We start from the raw sequence: 16,408 nt of genomic DNA on the forward strand, positions 1-16,408 counted from the left end.
TTGCAAATAAATATTGAATTTACATAAGTATTCACACTCCTCAGTCAATGCTTTGTAGAAGCACCTTTGGCAGCGATTACAGCTGTGAGTCTCACGTCGTAAGTCTCTAACAGCTTTGAACACCTGGATTTTACAATAATTGCACATCATTCTTTTTAGAATTTTTCAAGCTCTGTCAAGTTGGTTGTTGATCATTGCTAGACAGTCCTTTTCAAGTCTTGCCATAGATTTTCAAGCCAATTTAGGTCAAAACTGTAACTAGGCCACTCAGGAACATTCAATGTGGTCTTGGTAAGCATCTCCAGTGTATATTTAGTCTTGTGTTTTAGGTTATTTTCCTGCTGAAGGTGAATTTGTATCCCAGTGTCTGTTGGAAAGCAGACTGAACCAAGTTAGCCTCTAGGATTTAGCCTGTGCTTAGCTCTATTTCGTTTATTTTTATCCTACAAAATTCCATAGTCCTTGCTGATGACAAGCATATCCATAACAGGATGCAACCACCACCATGTTTGAAAATATTTAGAGTGGCACTCAGTGATGTGTTGTGTTGGATTTGTCCCAAACATAATGCTTTGTATTTAGGACATAAAGTTCATTTCGTTGCCACATTTTTTCAGTTTTACTTTAGTGCCTTATTGCAAACAGGATACATGTTTTGGAATATTTGTATTCTGTGCATTCTTCCTTCTTTTCACCACATGAGTGTTGTAAAGTAACTACAATGTTGTTAATCCATCCTCTGTTTTCTACTATCACAGCCATTAAACTCTGTAACTGTTTTAAAGTCACCATTAGTCTCATGATGAAATCCCTGAGCGGTTTTCTTCCTCTCTGGCAACTGAGTTAGGAAGGACGCCTGTATCTTTGTAGTGACTGGGTATATTGATACACCATCCAAAGTGTAATTAATAACTTCATCATGCTTAAAGGGATATTCAATGTCTGCATGTTTTATTTTATTTTACCAATCCACAACTAGGTGCCCAATGTGAGGCATTTGGAAACCTCCCCTGTCTTTGTAGTTGAATCTGAGTTTGAAATGATCTGCTCGACTGAGGGACCTTACAGATAATTGTACGTGTGGGGTACAGAGATGAAGTCATTCAAAAATCATGTTAAACATTATTATTGCACACAGTGTCCATTCAATGTATTATGTGACTTTTTAAGCACATTTTTACTCCTGAACTTATTCAGGCTTGCCATAACAAAGGATTTGAATAGTTATTGACTCAAGACATTTCAGCTTTTGATTTTTTCTTAATTTGTAAACATTTCTAAAAACATAATTCCACTTTGACATTATTGGGTATTGTGTGTAGGCCAGTGACACAAAATGTAAATTTAATCAATTTCTAATGTACACTGTAAAACGCCTATATTTTGAAAAAGTCAAGGGGTGTGAATACGTTCTGAAGGCACTGTAGCTAATTAAATCAGGTGGTCGCATTAGTCTTCCATACACAAACATTTTTAAATGTTTTTTGTTTTATTTCCCCTTTATTTAACCAGGTAGGCCAGCTGAGAACAAGTTCTCATTTACAACTGCGACCTGGCCAAGATAAAGCTAAGCAGTGCGACAAAAACAACAACACAGAGTTACACATAAATAAACGTACAGTCAATAACACAAAAGAAAAGAAACATAGAAAAATCTAGGTACGGTACATGGCCTTGTGGGAACCCTAGCCTTTTAACGATGTGTAGTAGTTCAACATTATTTTGTATTATTATTTCTCGTCGATATGAAAGTTAATTTCCAAATGTTTCCAAAACTGTTCTGTCTAAATGTATTTACGTTTAGACAGGGCTTATTGGCAGTGTCTATGCATTTGCAGTATATGGTATGTTTAGCATTACCGTCTATGAAAAGGCTACTTGGTATATTGACAGGGAGAAACTAGAATGTAAAACCTGACAAATTTTTCTGTTTAAATATTCTTTGATTTTCACATTAGATTGTTGTTTGGACATTATGATATTGGTGGAGGTTATGAATGTTCACTTTTTCAGACTGTAGAACAACATTTATACCTGACTGTCTTCTGTGCAATTCAGGTTGACACTTAGATCTACCAGATAGGCCTATTCTGGTGCCTGGGAATGGCTGTATGGTGGTGTCTGAGGATACATACAGTGTCAGGACCACAAGCCCCCGTCAGTGGAAAATATATTACAAATTCATATCCATTGCCTACTACAGCCATTCATGTAACTACTATGCTGGCCTGCCGCGCATCTTTCCCAATAAAAAAAAGTTACATTGCGGTCATTTCGGACACAAACTCCGGCAACTTACATCCATACTGAGGGCCTCTTTTTGTTTTCTTAGTAGTGCTGTCTCAACCTATCGTTGAAAGGGGGAGGGTAAATGGGTGGAACAACTGAGTTTGATGAGCAACTAGAAGATCCAACCAAAAAGGAAATCATCATTCAAACTACCCAATAGAAGCTTTTGAGTGTTGATACTATCCTTTCAGCGGCAACGATGGGCGGTCCTCTGTGCCAAGAGCCCGCCCTAGGGCCAATCTGTTAGGTTGCGCACATGCTGCAGTTTCAGTTTGTTTTATTCACCATTTTGAGTAGCTCAAGGTAAAATTTAAACTAAAATCGCCTTTGGAAAAGAAATTCGTTCCCGTATATTTCGTTTTACGCAGTAGCTCGGGCGTTGGAACGTTTCGTTACGCCCATTGGAGTTGCAGAGCGGGACGATTTCATTTTTATTTTCCTGGATTTAATTTCCCCTTTCTTACATTCTTAACCTCTACAGTATTTCTGCAAAATGTCAAGACCAGTGAGGTACGTTTTTCTAATGTCCTTCGCTGAGGCAGTGTGGCGTGCACGCTGCCTTTACAGGAGACACGTACGTCTCTACCATGTTGTGTTTTTGGCTACAGTTCCGTTTATTTGATGAAACATTTATGTAAATGTATTTTTTTTATCCTTGTGCACGCACTTACTAGCATGGATCATTGCAATGTGGACTGTTCGTTCGACATGGCGGGGTGAAAATGCCTGTATTGCGCGCCCCTTGGCGAGAGTGCGTGCATCTGGTGTGAATCATGTCTGCAAAAACCGATCCTACTCGAATATCATTTGGTGCGATACCCTTATGTTTCAGTTGTATTTACCTTGGTTTTATGTGTTCCTAGAATGTGGTATGTCATGGTATTTTGTGTGAGATGGGAGGTAGATCAGACTGGGGAATATGGCTACCCATTCATCCACGAGAGCCTCTGAAACGTTAATAAAAAACAGGACTGGAGGTGGACATCGGCTCATGGGATGTGATCTTATTAACACGCAGCCTAGCGAAGTCTTTACTAGTTCCAAGTAGGCTATCCACCATTGAAACGCAATTTTTTTTATTCTATGGTCTTATTAGGGAACAATGAAATGTGAAAGGGGCGACGGCAGCCTGTTGGTTTTGAGTGAAAACGCGGTACGAGAAAGGGAGAGCTGAGGAGCTACATTTTCACTGATAGCAGGGGGGCGGAGTGGCTTTCGAAGTCACCCCCCCACGCCTAGCTCTTCGCTGCCTGAAAAGACCGAGAGGTTCGCATTTGAGCGAAGAAAATAACCTATTTCGCAAGATAAACACACATGGACGTTGCTTGTTAATTAAATATAGCGGAAGCGAATCAAGCAACTGTTGCAACAATGTAACCGATATTGCACACGAATATGCAACAAAGTAGCAATGTGGCGTCGATGGTTGCCCCTCCCCTTGCTCCCGTTTTTTCCCCCAGGTAATGCGTGGGTCTCTCTTTTAAAAAACACAAAAAAAACATTTGGGGGGGGGGGGGGGTTCGTTTGAGCTCATGGCGATTGCTTTTCTAGTGGTGGTCAGGGCTTTGTCTTTCGGCCTGTGTGTCTGAGGTCTTCACGGTGGCGACAGGGCCTGCGCTTGTAAAAGCGTCTATTGCCTTGACCTCCCTTGCCCCCGCTAGCACATTTAACCATATGAGGTACCTTGGAAGCCTATAGTTACTATTACAGACAATGTTTCCAATCACTTTGGTGTGTGTTAGGACGTCAGGGGGGTGGGAAAATAGAAGGGTGTGTGTTCGAGATAAAGACCACTGTATGTAGGTTATGTATGCCTCATGCCTGTGTGTGTATATTATGGCATGGCTCTGAAGGTGTGTATTACATTGAGCACGTGCCTGTGGTCAGCTGTGTCACCTACAGCACTGGTCTTCTGTAGTGTGTGTGAACCCATTCCACTCATCCACTTTCCCAAATGAGCTCTTGAAACTGGAGAAGTGAGACAAGCATCCAGTTTACTAGAGAAACTATCCCCTTCTGTGTGAAGGAACTTTTTAACATCAAAAAGCATACTGCTGATGCATGATTGATTGCTGAGTGTATTTGGGGGTGTGGTGGAATAGACGGAACTGAGGTGGATGAAATCCTGTTGCGCCTTGATTTGAAATAATTGGAAATACATTGTCCCGGCTGCATTTTGATGCATAGGTTTTCTACTTACTGGAGATGAAAATAACCATACTGAGTTGTGCATCTTATATGAACCAGGTGTGGTTCCTAGAGTTATGTTCGCCTCATCTGCGCCCATCTTTGCCCTTCTGACTCTACGTTACATTGAAGTCATTGAATCTTCCTTTTGATTCCCTGGGGGGATTTATCAGTGTGAAATGAACAATCTAAAAATCTCAATTTCTGATAAATTGTGCCCAGTATCCAAAACGTATAGTCTAAAAACAACTTTACTAATACAAAAGTTATAAATCAAATTGTATTTGTCGCATGCGCTGAATACAACAGGTGTACCGATACCGAGTTAATATGCAGGGGTACTGGTTAGTTGAGGTAATTTGTACATGTGGGTAGGGTTAGGGTGACTATGCATAGATAGTAAACAGTGAGTAGCAGCAGTGTCAAAACAAAGGTCGGGGGGGTCAATGCAAATAGTCAGGGTGGCCATTTGATTAATTGTTCAGCAGTCTTATGGCTTGGGGGTAGAAGCTGTTAAGGAGCCTTTTTGACCGACTTGGCGCTCCGGTACCGCTTGCTGTGTGGTAGAAGGGAGAACAGTATGACTTGGGTGACTGGAGACGCTGACATTTTTGAGCCTTTCCCTGACACCGCCTGGTATCGAGGTCCTGGGTGGGAGGTAGCTTGGACCCAGTGAAGTATTGGACCGTACGCACTACCCTCTGCTGGCGCCTTATAGTCTGATGACGCGCAGTTGCTATACCAGGCGGTGATGCAACCGGTCAGGATGCTGTTGATGGTGCAGCTGTAGAACTTGTTGAGAAACTGAGGACCTGTGACAAATCTTTTCAGTCTCCTGAGAGGAAATAGGCGTTGTCGTGCCCTCTTCACGACTGTCTTGGAGTGTTTGGACTAGAGGTAGACCGATTATGATTTTCCAATACCGATTATTGGAGGACCAAAAAAGCCGATACTGATTAATTGGCCGATTTCTTTTACAAATATATATATATATTTTTTTAGTTTGTTTTTAAAATGTATTTGTAATAATGACAATTACAACAATACTGAATGAACACTTATTTTAACTTCATATAATACATCAATAAAAATCAATTTAGCCTCAAATAAACAATTAAACATGTTCAATTTTGTTTAAATAATGCAAAAACAAAGTGTTGGAGAAGTAAAAGTGCAATATGTGCCATGTAAAAAAGCTAACGTTTAAGTTCCTTGCTCAGAACATGAGAACATATGAAAGTTGGTGGATCCTTTTAACATGAGACTTCAATATTCCAAGGTAAGAGATTTTTAGGTTGTAGTTAATATAGTATTTCTAGGGCTATTTCTCTCTATACCATTTGTATTTCATATACCTTTGACTATTGGATGTTCTTATAGGCACTTTAGTATTGCCAGTGTAACAGTATAGCTTCCATCCCTTTCCTCGCCCCTACCTGGGCTCGAACCAGGAACACATCGACAACAGCCACACTCGAAGCAGCGGTACACATCGCTCCACAAAAGCCGCGGCCCTTGCAGAGCAAGGGGAATAACTACTCCAAGTCTCAGAGCGAGTGACGTTTGAAACGCTATTAGCGCGCACCCCGCTAACTAGCTAGCCATTTCACATCGGTTACACCAGCCATTAGGCTGATAGGCTTGAAGTCATAAACAGCACTGTGCTTGCGAAGAGGTGCTGGCAAAACGCACAAAAGTGCTGTTTGAATGAATGCTTACGAGCCTGCTGCTGCCTACCATCGCTCAGTCAGACTGCTCTATCAAATCAGACTTAATTATAACAAAACACACAGAAATACGAGCCTTTGGTCATTAATATGGTCGAATACGGAAACTATCATTTCGAAAAGAAAACGTTTATTCTTTCAGTGAAATACGGAACTGTTCGGTATTTTATCTAACGGGTGGCATCCCTAAGTCTAAATATTATTGTTACATTGTTCAACCTTCAATGTTATGTCATAATTATCTATAATTCGGGCAAATTATTTCGCAATGAGCCAAACTGTTGCATATAGCCTGACTCTGCATGCAATGAACGCAAGAGAAGTGACACAATTTCACCTGGTTAATATTGCCTGCCAACCTGGATTTCTTTTAACTAAATATGCAGGTTTAAAAATATATGCTGCCGTGTATTGATTTTAAGAAAGGCATGGGTGTTTATGGTTAGGTACAGTCGTGGAGCGATTGTGTTTTTTTCGCAAATGCGCTTTTGTTAAATCACCCAGCAGTGTTGCGTCGATTTATATGCTATGCATGACACGCTAGATAACTACACATGGTTGATGATATTACTAGATTAACTAGTGATTATGATTTGTTGATTGTTGTTTATAAGATAAGTTTAATGTCAGTATCAACTTACCTTGGCTGCTACTGCATTCGCGTAACGGGCAGGCTCCTCATGGAGTGCAATGAGAGACAGGTGGTTAGAGCATTGGACTAGTTAACCGTCAGGTTGCAAGTTTGAATCCCAGAGCTGACATGGTAAAAATCTGTCCTTCTGCCCCTGAACAAGGCAGTTAACCCACCTTTCCTAGGCTGTCATTGAAAATAAGAATGGGTTCTTAACTGACTTGCCTAGTTAAATTAAGGTGCACATTTTTGGGGGCAAAATCGGCATCCAAAAATGCCGATTTCCGTTTGTTATGAAAACCTGAAATCGGCCATTCCGATTAATCGGTTGACCTCTAGTTTGGACTATGATAGTTTGTTGGTGATGTGGACACCAAGGAACTTGAAGCTTTCGACCCGCTCCACTACAGCCCTGTTGATGTTAATGGGGGTGTGTTCGGCCCTCCTTTTCCTGTAGTCTACAACCAGCTCCCTTACCTTGCTCGTGTTGAGGGAGAGGTTGTTGTCCTGGCACCACACTGCCAGGTCTCAGACCGCCTCCCGATAGGCTGTCTCATCGTTGTCGGTGATCAGGCCTACCACTATTGGGTCGTCAGCAAACCTAATGATGGTGTTGGAGTCGTGCTTGGCCACAGTCGTGGGTGAACAGGGAGTACAGGAGGGGACTAAGCACACCCCTGAGGGGCATCCATGTTGAGGATCGGCATAGCAGATGTGTTGTTGCTTACCCTTACTGCCTGGGGGTGGCCCGTCAGGAACTTTAGGATCCAGTTGCAGAGGGAGGTGTTTAGTCCCAGGGTTCTTAGCTTAGTGATGAGCTTTGTGGGCACTATGGTGATGAATGCTGAGCTGTAGACCATGAAAAGCATTCTCACATATGTGTTCTTTTTGTTCATGTGGGAAAGGGGAGTGCAATTGAGATTGTGTCATCTGTGGATCTTTTGGGGCAGTATGCGAATTGGAGTGGGTCTAGGGTTTCTGGGATAATGTGAGCCATGACCATCCGTTCAAAGTACTTAAAAATATATACATATTTGGACGAGCAATGTCAGAGCGGCATAGACTAAGATACAGTAGAATAAACACGACAAGTTGAGTTTTTACCAAAAAGTTATATTTTGGTTTCATCTGACCATATGACATTCTCCCAATCTTCTTCTGGATCATTCAAATGCTCTCTAGCAAACTTCAGACGGGCCTGGACATGTACTGGCTTAACCTGTTAGATCTACCCCCCCCTTTTTTGAAAATTCTGTTAAAAATCGCGCAACTTTTCAGCGTCCTGCTACTCATGCCAGGAATATAGTATATGCATATGATTAGTATGTGTGGATAGAAAACACTCTGAAGTTTATAAAACTGGTTAAATCACGGCTGTGACTATAACAGAGCGTGTGTTTCATTGAAAAACGCAAGAAAAACTGCTCTCTGAAAGCAAAAAATAATTTCCATAAGTCACTTCCACCAGTTGTTAAAGGACAACAGAATTTAATGGAAATTTGCCTGCACTTCATACAAATTCCGCACGATGGCGCCATTGTACTAATTTTCAATCGAATTAATTGTTGGAAAATCCATCTGTCTGACCCCAAGTTTTCCAGTCTTCACCCGGATGCAGTTCAAGGAGAGATCAGATTGCATTGTTTTTGAAGTGAGGACCTATTGAAGAGACATCGCCCTGTAATCGTTTTGATAGATTATAAACGTTTACTAATACCTAAAGTTGGATTACAAAAGGATTTCGAAGTGTTTTGTGAAAGTTTATCGTCGACTTTTTTAATTTTAAAAAATTACGCAGCGTTTAAAAACGATGAATTTTTCTGAATGACACTACTTCAATACAAAGCTATTTTGGGTATATATGGACCGATTTAAACGAAAAAAAGACCCAATAGTGATGTTTATGGGGCATATAGGAGTGCCAAGAAAGAAGCTCGTCTAAGGTAATGAATGTTTTATATTTTATTTCTGCGTTTTGGGTAGCGCCGTCTATCGCAAAATCTGTTGTTTACGTGTCGAGCTGGCATTTTGGGGGGTGCATGCTATCAGATAATAGCTTCTGATGCTTTCGCCGAAAAGCATTTTAAAAATCTGACTTGCTGGCTAGGTTCACAACGAGTGTAGCTTTAATTTAATACCCTGCTTGTGAATTTTGATCAAGGTTTGAGTTTTAACGAGTACATTTAGCATTTAGCGTAGCGCATTTGCATTTCCAGGTGCCTACTTGGGACATGTGCGTCTCAAGTAGATTCAAGAAGTTTTAAGCAGGGGGACACGTCTGGCACTGCAGGATTTGAGTCCCTGACGGCGTAGTGTGTTACTGATGGTAGGCGTTGTTACTTTGGTCCCAGGTCTCTGCAGGTCATTCACTAGGTCCCCCTGTGTGGTTCTGGGATTTTTGCTCACCGTTCTTGTGATCATTTTGACCCCACTTGAGAATGACACAAATATTAATTCTCACAAAGTTTGCTTCCTCAGCATTTGCTGCCTCAGCATTTGCATATGCTCCAGAATGTTATGAAGAGTGATCAAATTAATTTAAATGAATTGCAAAGTCCCTCTTTGCCATGCAAATGAGCTGAATCTCCAAAAAACATTTCCACTGCATTTAAACCCTGCCGCAAAAGGACCTGCTGACATCATGTCAGTGATTCTCTCGTTAACGCAGGTGTGTGTTGACGAGGACAAGGCTGGAGATCACTCTGTCATGCTGATTGAGTTTGAATAACAGACTGGAAGCTTCAAGGGGAGGGTCGTGCTTGGAATCATTGTTTTTCCTCTGTCAACCAAGTGCAGTCATCATTGCTTTGCACAAAAATGGCTTCACAGGCAAGGATATTGCTGCCAGTAAGATTGCACCTAAATCAACCATTTGTCAGATCATCAAGAACTTCAAGTAGAGCGGTTCAATTGTTGTGAAGAAGGCTTCAGGGCGCCCAAGAAAGTCCAGCAAGCGCCAGGGCCGCCTCCTAAAGTTGATTCAGCTGTGGGATCGGGGCACCGCCAGTACAGAGCTTGCTCAGGAATGGCAGCAGGCAGGTGTGAGTGCATCTGCACGCACAGTGAGGCAAAGACTTTTGGAGGATGGCCTGGTGTCAAGAAGGGCAGCAAAGAAGCCACCTCTCCAGGAAAAACATCAGACAGACTGATATTCTGCAAAAGGTACAGGGATTGGACTGCTGAGGACTGGGGGTAAAGTAATTTTCTCTGAATCCCCTTTCTGATTGTTTGGGGCATCTGGAAAAAAGCTTGTCCGGAGAAGACAAGGTGAGCGCTACCATCAAGTCCTATGTTATGCCAACAGTAAAGCATCCTGAGACCATTCATGTGTGGGGTTGCTTCTCAGCCAAGGGAGTGGACTCACTCACAATTTTGCCTAAGAACACAGCCGTGAATTAATAATGGTACCAACACATCCTCCGAGAGCAACTTCTCTCAACCACCTAGGAACAGTTTGGTGATGAACAATGCCATTTCCAGCATGATGGAGCACCTTGCCATAAGGCAAAAGTGATAACTAAGTGGCTCCGGGAACAAAACATCAATATTTTGGGTCAATGGCCAGGAAACTCCCCAGACCTTAATCCCACTGAGAACTTGTGGTCAATCCTCAAGAGGCAGGTGGACAAACAAAAACCTACAAATTCTGACAAACTCCAAGCATTGATTATGCTTGAATGGGCTGCCATCAGTCAGGATGTGGCCCAGAAGTCAATTGACAGCATGCCAGGGCGGATTACAGAGGTCTTGAAAAAGAAGGGTCAACACTGCAAATATTGACTCTTTGCATCAACTTCATGTAATTGTCAATAAAAGCCTTTGATACTTATGAAATGCTTGCAATTATACTTCAGTATTCCATAGTAACATCTGACAAATATATCTATAGACACTGAAGCAGCAAACATTGTGACAAATATTAATTTCCATTCTCAACTTTTGGCCACGGCTGTATGTAAGGCAACAGCCTCTGTGCTAGTGAGGCTATTCGATATTCTGATGGACTTGAGATAGAAGCTGTTTTTCAGTCTCACGGTACCAGCTTGATGCACCTGTAATGACCTTGCCTTCTAAATGATAGCGGGGTGAACAGACAATGGCTCGGGTAGTTGTTCTTTGGGCCACTGCAAATAACTTTTTGGCCTTCCTGTGACATCGGGTGTTGTAGGTGTCCCAGAGTGCAGGTAGTCTGTCCCTGGTTATGCGTTGGGCAGACCATAACTACCTTTGGAGAGCCCCGTGTTTGTGGGCAGTGCAGTTGCCATACCAGGTGGTGATGCAGCCTGACAGGATGCTCTCAATTGTGCCTATATAAGTTTGATGGTTTTAGGTGCCAAGCCAAATTTCTTCAGCCTCCTGAGGTTGAGGAGGCGCTCAGTGTTACGGGGCGGTAGTCATTTAGGCAGGTTACCCTTTCTCGTTCTTGGGCACAGGCACTATGGTGGTTACTTTGAAGACACTTGCTAGTTGGTCCACGCAGGCTCTGAGTAAATGTCCTGGTAATCCGTCTGGCCCTGTGTCCTTGTGAATGTTGACCGGTTTAAAGGTATTGCTCACATCAGCTATGGAGAGTGTGATCACAGTCGTCCGGGAACAGCTGGTGCTCTCATGCATGCATCAGTGTTGCTTTCCTCGAAGAGAACATAAAAGGCATTTAGCCTATCTGGTAGACTCGCGTCACTGGGCAGCACCTGGCTGAGTTTCCCTTTGTAGTCCGTAATAGTTTGCAAGCCCTGCCACATCCATTGAGTGCCAGAGCCGGTGTAATCCATGGCTTATGGTTAGGATATGTACGGGCTGTCACTGTTGGGACGACATCGTCGATGCAGTTATTGATGAAGCCGGTGACTTGAGATGGTATACTCCTTAATGCCAGTGAATCAATCAAATTTATTTATAAAGCCCTTTTTACATCAGCCGATGTCTCACAGTGCTGTACAGAAACCCAGCCTAAAACCCCAAACAGCAAGCAATGCAGATGCAGAAGCACGGTGTGAATAGGTAAAATCCCTGAGCATATTCCAGTCTGTGCTAGAAAAACAGTCCTGGAGTGTAGCATTCACATCATCTGACCACTTTTGTATTGAGCGAGTCACTGGTACTACCTGCATTGGTTTTTCCATGTAAGCGGAAATCAGGAGGATAGGAAACGGTGCATAATTCTATCGAAATGCATTGAAAATTGTACACTCTCTTTTAAGAATGTCACGTTTGTGTTATAACATGAAAATCATTCATTCATTGCTATGATCATTGATCTCCTGAAGTAGCCGTCCCTTTAACATTCTTTCTGTGCTCCCAAATGTTTGGATATACTGGTGAAGTTACCAGGTTGTTAACTAACTAATGAGGTAATGTCATGACTGAACAAGGTGTTCACAGCCCATTACCTGGGTGGCAGGTAGCCTAGCGGTTAAGAAGGTTGGCCAAGTAACCGAAAGGTTGCTGGTTCGAATCCCCGAGACGACTAGGTGAAGAAAAAAAGGTCTGCCCTTGAGCAAGGCACTTAACCGTAATTGGTCATGTAAGTCTCTCTGGATAAGAGCGTCTGGTAAATGACAAAAGTAAGAAAAATGGTTTCTGAGTGTAAAATGCGCCCCCCAGCGGCAATGCATCCATCGAATCGTAGCGCCGATAATATGGTCACAACTTTTGATTGGTTTAGGCTAGAGACCAGCAGTTTTCTCTGTAGGCATTTTTCATGAATAGGAAAAAGCGGCACAGCGACGCCTAATCAATTATAACAATTATAATCTGGCTGATAACTGGTGCCTCCAACTTAAAATGACAGTTTGCACAGCAAAATATTTAGGGGCATATGTGACCCAAATGGTTTCACTTAGAGCCCTGTCCTCCAAATTGCTTTCATCCACCCTGTGTGTGTTGAAATCGGTGCAGACGAAGGAGAGGAAGCCACATTAGACTTTTGACTTGTACCCGGGATGGGCAACTCTAGTCCTCGAGGGCCTGATTGGTGTCACATTTTTGCCCCAGCCCCAGCTAACACACCTGCCTCCAATGATCACCTAATCATGAACTTCAGTTTAAAATGCAATTAGTTTAATCAGCAATGTTTGCTAGGGATGGGGGGGTAAAAGTGTTAACTGGGTCCCCCTGACAGCATGTAACTGCTAGTGAAGGCTGTCATGATGATTATTTCTGCATGTTTGGTCTTACGGCAACAGTCCTCATCCTACCGACTAGAAACAGGAAATCTCTGTTTGTGTTTACTTCACAGGAACAAGAAGGTGGTGAATTACTCACAATTCCAGGAATCTGATGACGCAGGTGAGAGAGCAAGAGTTTGTGTATGTGTGTGCAACAGCAACCCCCTTCCCCTGTAGATAAGCTGTGTGTGTAACCCCTTTTTAATTCCCTTGTAGATGAGGAGTATGGGAAGAACTCAGACAAGCCTAAGAAGCCTCGTGCGGCTCCTCGCGAGGTGAAGCGCAAGCGGTCAAAGAACTCGCAGGAGGACAGGTGAGCCCGGAGAACCGCAGCAAACGGCAGAATCCTGACTCAGTGAACATCTTCCATAGGCATCATGCATGATTTAGAAATACGAGTTGAGGGCGTTCAACTCAAGATTTGGTGGTTCTATAAAAAACAGACTTGGTGTGTAGAGTTGCGGTGTCTCGTTGCTCAATTGTTGTTTTTTGTTTCAGTGAGGATTCTGATGAAAAACTCTCCAAATCCAAAAATGATTCAGCAGGTAAGCCATTCTGACATTTTCCATTCATCAACTGGTTGATTAACAATTATGTTTGTGTTGAGTCTTAATTTGTGATTGATCATAATTTATAGCTCTATCTATGATCCCTTTCAGTAGTGGAGATGTTGTTCAAGCTTGGGGTTAGGGAAAATGAAGAGGAGGCTATGGTTCAAGCTTGGGGTCAGGATTCAACTAGTGATATGGGGGGGGGGACTCGATAGTTAAATATATTATTTTTGACTATCGTTTTGACAATATCGCTAAATAAATGTTGTGCTACTTTATTAACCTTTATTTAAACAGGTAGTCACATTGAGATACAACTATTTACAAGAGAGCCCTGTATACATTTACAAATGAAGCCCAATACATAAAAAAAAAAAAATTATACTGAAAAAAATATAAACGCAACATGTGAAGTGTTGGTCCATTGTTTCATGAGCTGAAATACGTATTTCTCTCATATTTTGCACAGATTTGTTTACATCCCATTTAGTGAGCATTTCTCCTTTGCTCGCTGGATAAGTGTGCTATTCAGGGATGTCACTTTTTCAACTGTACTGGGCAGGTGGCAGACAGCATGTATGGCGTTGTGTGGGCTAGGGGTTTGCTTTTGTCAATGTTGGGGAATAGACGGCCCCATGGTGGCGGTGTGGTTATGGTATGGGCAGGCATACGCTATGGACAACGAACATAATTGCATTTTATTGGTGGCAATTTGAATGCACGGAGATTTGAATGCACGGCATATTATCACGTGATCACATTATCACGCGTGATAATGCATCCCCATATCCGAAGGATCTATCCACAATTCCTGGAAGTTGAAAATGGCCTAGTTCTTCCATGGCCTGCATACTCACTAAACATGTCACCCATTCGGCATGTTTGGGAAGCCCTGGATCGACGTGTACGACAGCGTGTTCGAGTACCCCCCAATATCTCGCAACTTCGCACCGCCATTGAAGAGTGGGACAACATTCCACAATCAACAGCCTGATCAACTCTATGAAGGAGATGTGTTATGTATTCTGCATGAGGCAAATGGTCACACCAGATACTGACTGGTTTTCTGATCCACACCCATAGCTTTAAAACGTTATCTGTGACAAACCGATGCATCCCTGTATTCTCAGTCATGTGAAATCTATAGATTAGTGCATAATGAATTCATTTCAATTCACTGATTTCCTTATATGAACTGCATATCTTTGAAATGGTTGTTTTCATAGTATTTTAAATGTATATAAATTAAAACACATTATATAAAATACAACAGCCCTACAAAGACATTACAAATAAAATGCACATTAAACATATTTAAGAAAAGCAATCACATTCTGTAACATAAGTCTCAAATCAATAATTTTAAATGCCTGAAAGCAACCAGAATATCTAACTGCAAGGATTTCTGCATATTCCACACATCAGGGGCCAAAAAAATAAAATCATGTGGAGACAAAAGGAGTTATTGATCCCTGAGAACGGGTTTGGTCATTTGTACGTCTGAATTTAATCAATGAAATGATGTACAGAGGAAGTTTCCGTACGACTGCTTTGTGAATAAATAATGCACCTTTAACTGTCCCCAGTGGTAAAACGTATTGGTGAATGGAATACGGACTCCAATGGTTTAAAAGCAGAGGCTGCCGCGTGCATGTAAATGTCACCATAGTCTGTTACAGGGAGAAGCGTTGTTTGTAAATGTCACCATAGTCTGTTACAGGGAGAAGCGTTGTTTGTAAATGTCACCATAGTCTGTTACAGGGAGAAGCGTTGTTTGTAAATGTCACCATAGTCTGTTACAGGGAGAAGCGTTGTTTGTAAATGTCACCATAGTCTGTTACAGGGAGAAGCGTTGTTTGTAAATGTCACCATAGTCTGTTACAGGGAGAAGCGTTGTTTGTAAATGTCACCATAGTCTGTTACAGGGAGAAGCGTTGTTTGTAAATGTCACCATAGTCTGTTACAGGGAGAAGCGTTGTTTGTAAATGTCACCATAGTCTGTTACAGGGAGAAGCGTTGTTTGAACAATCTTCCTTCTGTTTTCAGAACTGAGGCAGGATTTATTTCTATAAGGAAAAAAAAATATATATATATATCATAGAGCTCAGCTTTGTCACATTTTCAATGTGTGTTTCCAAAGACAACTTGTTATCAATCCAGATACCCAAGTTCTCATAGTGAGAAACTTGTTCCATTTGGAGTGCAAATACTCAGGTCCCCAGTCAACATTATGGGATCTAGAGAACAGCATAAAGTTGGTTTTATTAGCATTTAACACCAAGTTAAGATCCGGAAGTTATTTGAGTCAATCATGCTGAAGGTCACGAATAGCCTGCTACACTGAAGAGGCACAGGAATAAATAACTTATCTACGTAGAGATGAATTTTTGTATTTTTTATATACCTTTATTTAACTAGGCAAGTTAAGAACAAATTCTTATTTTCAATGACGGCCTAGGAACAGTGGGCTAACTGCCTTCTTCAGGGGCAGATTTGTACCTTGTCAGCTCAGGTATTTGATCTTGCAACCTTTCGGTTACTAGTCCAACGCTCTAACCACTAGGCTACCTGCCGCCCCGATGGAAATACTATTAACACCTGTAACATTCAATGCCATTTATATACAACGTGAACAACAATGGCCCCAAAATTGAACCCTGGGATACACCATTAAGCACTTAAAGAAATGTGGATTTAACCCCGTCTATCATAATAGCCTGGGTTCGGTCACTAAGAAAATTCTGAAACCACAAACGGGCGTCAGTGCTAAGCACTATCACAGACAACTTACTCAGTAAGATGGAATGATCAACTGTATCAAAAACCTTTGACAAATCTATAAATAGGGCAGCACAA

General features: G+C 41.9%; 1 protein-coding gene across 2 annotated transcripts in view; it reads left to right on the forward strand.

Annotated features, from left to right (window-relative positions):
* Window positions 1-2,457: 2,457 nt before the first annotated feature.
* Window positions 2,458-16,408, forward strand: part of LOC110494382 (uncharacterized) — a 30,891-nt gene continuing 16,940 nt past the window's right edge. The window contains exons 1-4 of one of the 2 annotated variants that reach the window (XM_021569383.3): window positions 2,458-2,799; window positions 13,073-13,122; window positions 13,218-13,314; window positions 13,500-13,546. In XM_021569383.3, coding sequence (XP_021425058.3) covers window positions 2,783-2,799; window positions 13,073-13,122; window positions 13,218-13,314; window positions 13,500-13,546 — 211 coding nt within the window. In that variant the 5' untranslated portion in view covers window positions 2,458-2,782. The remainder of the gene's footprint in view (window positions 2,800-13,072; window positions 13,123-13,217; window positions 13,315-13,499; window positions 13,547-16,408) is intronic. The other variant, XM_021569384.3, reaches the window with a different exon arrangement.

This window comes from Oncorhynchus mykiss, chromosome 17 (genome assembly GCF_057628025.1).
Source record: "Oncorhynchus mykiss isolate SJ-2025 chromosome 17, ASM5762802v1, whole genome shotgun sequence".
NCBI lineage: Eukaryota > Metazoa > Chordata > Actinopteri > Salmoniformes > Salmonidae > Oncorhynchus > Oncorhynchus mykiss.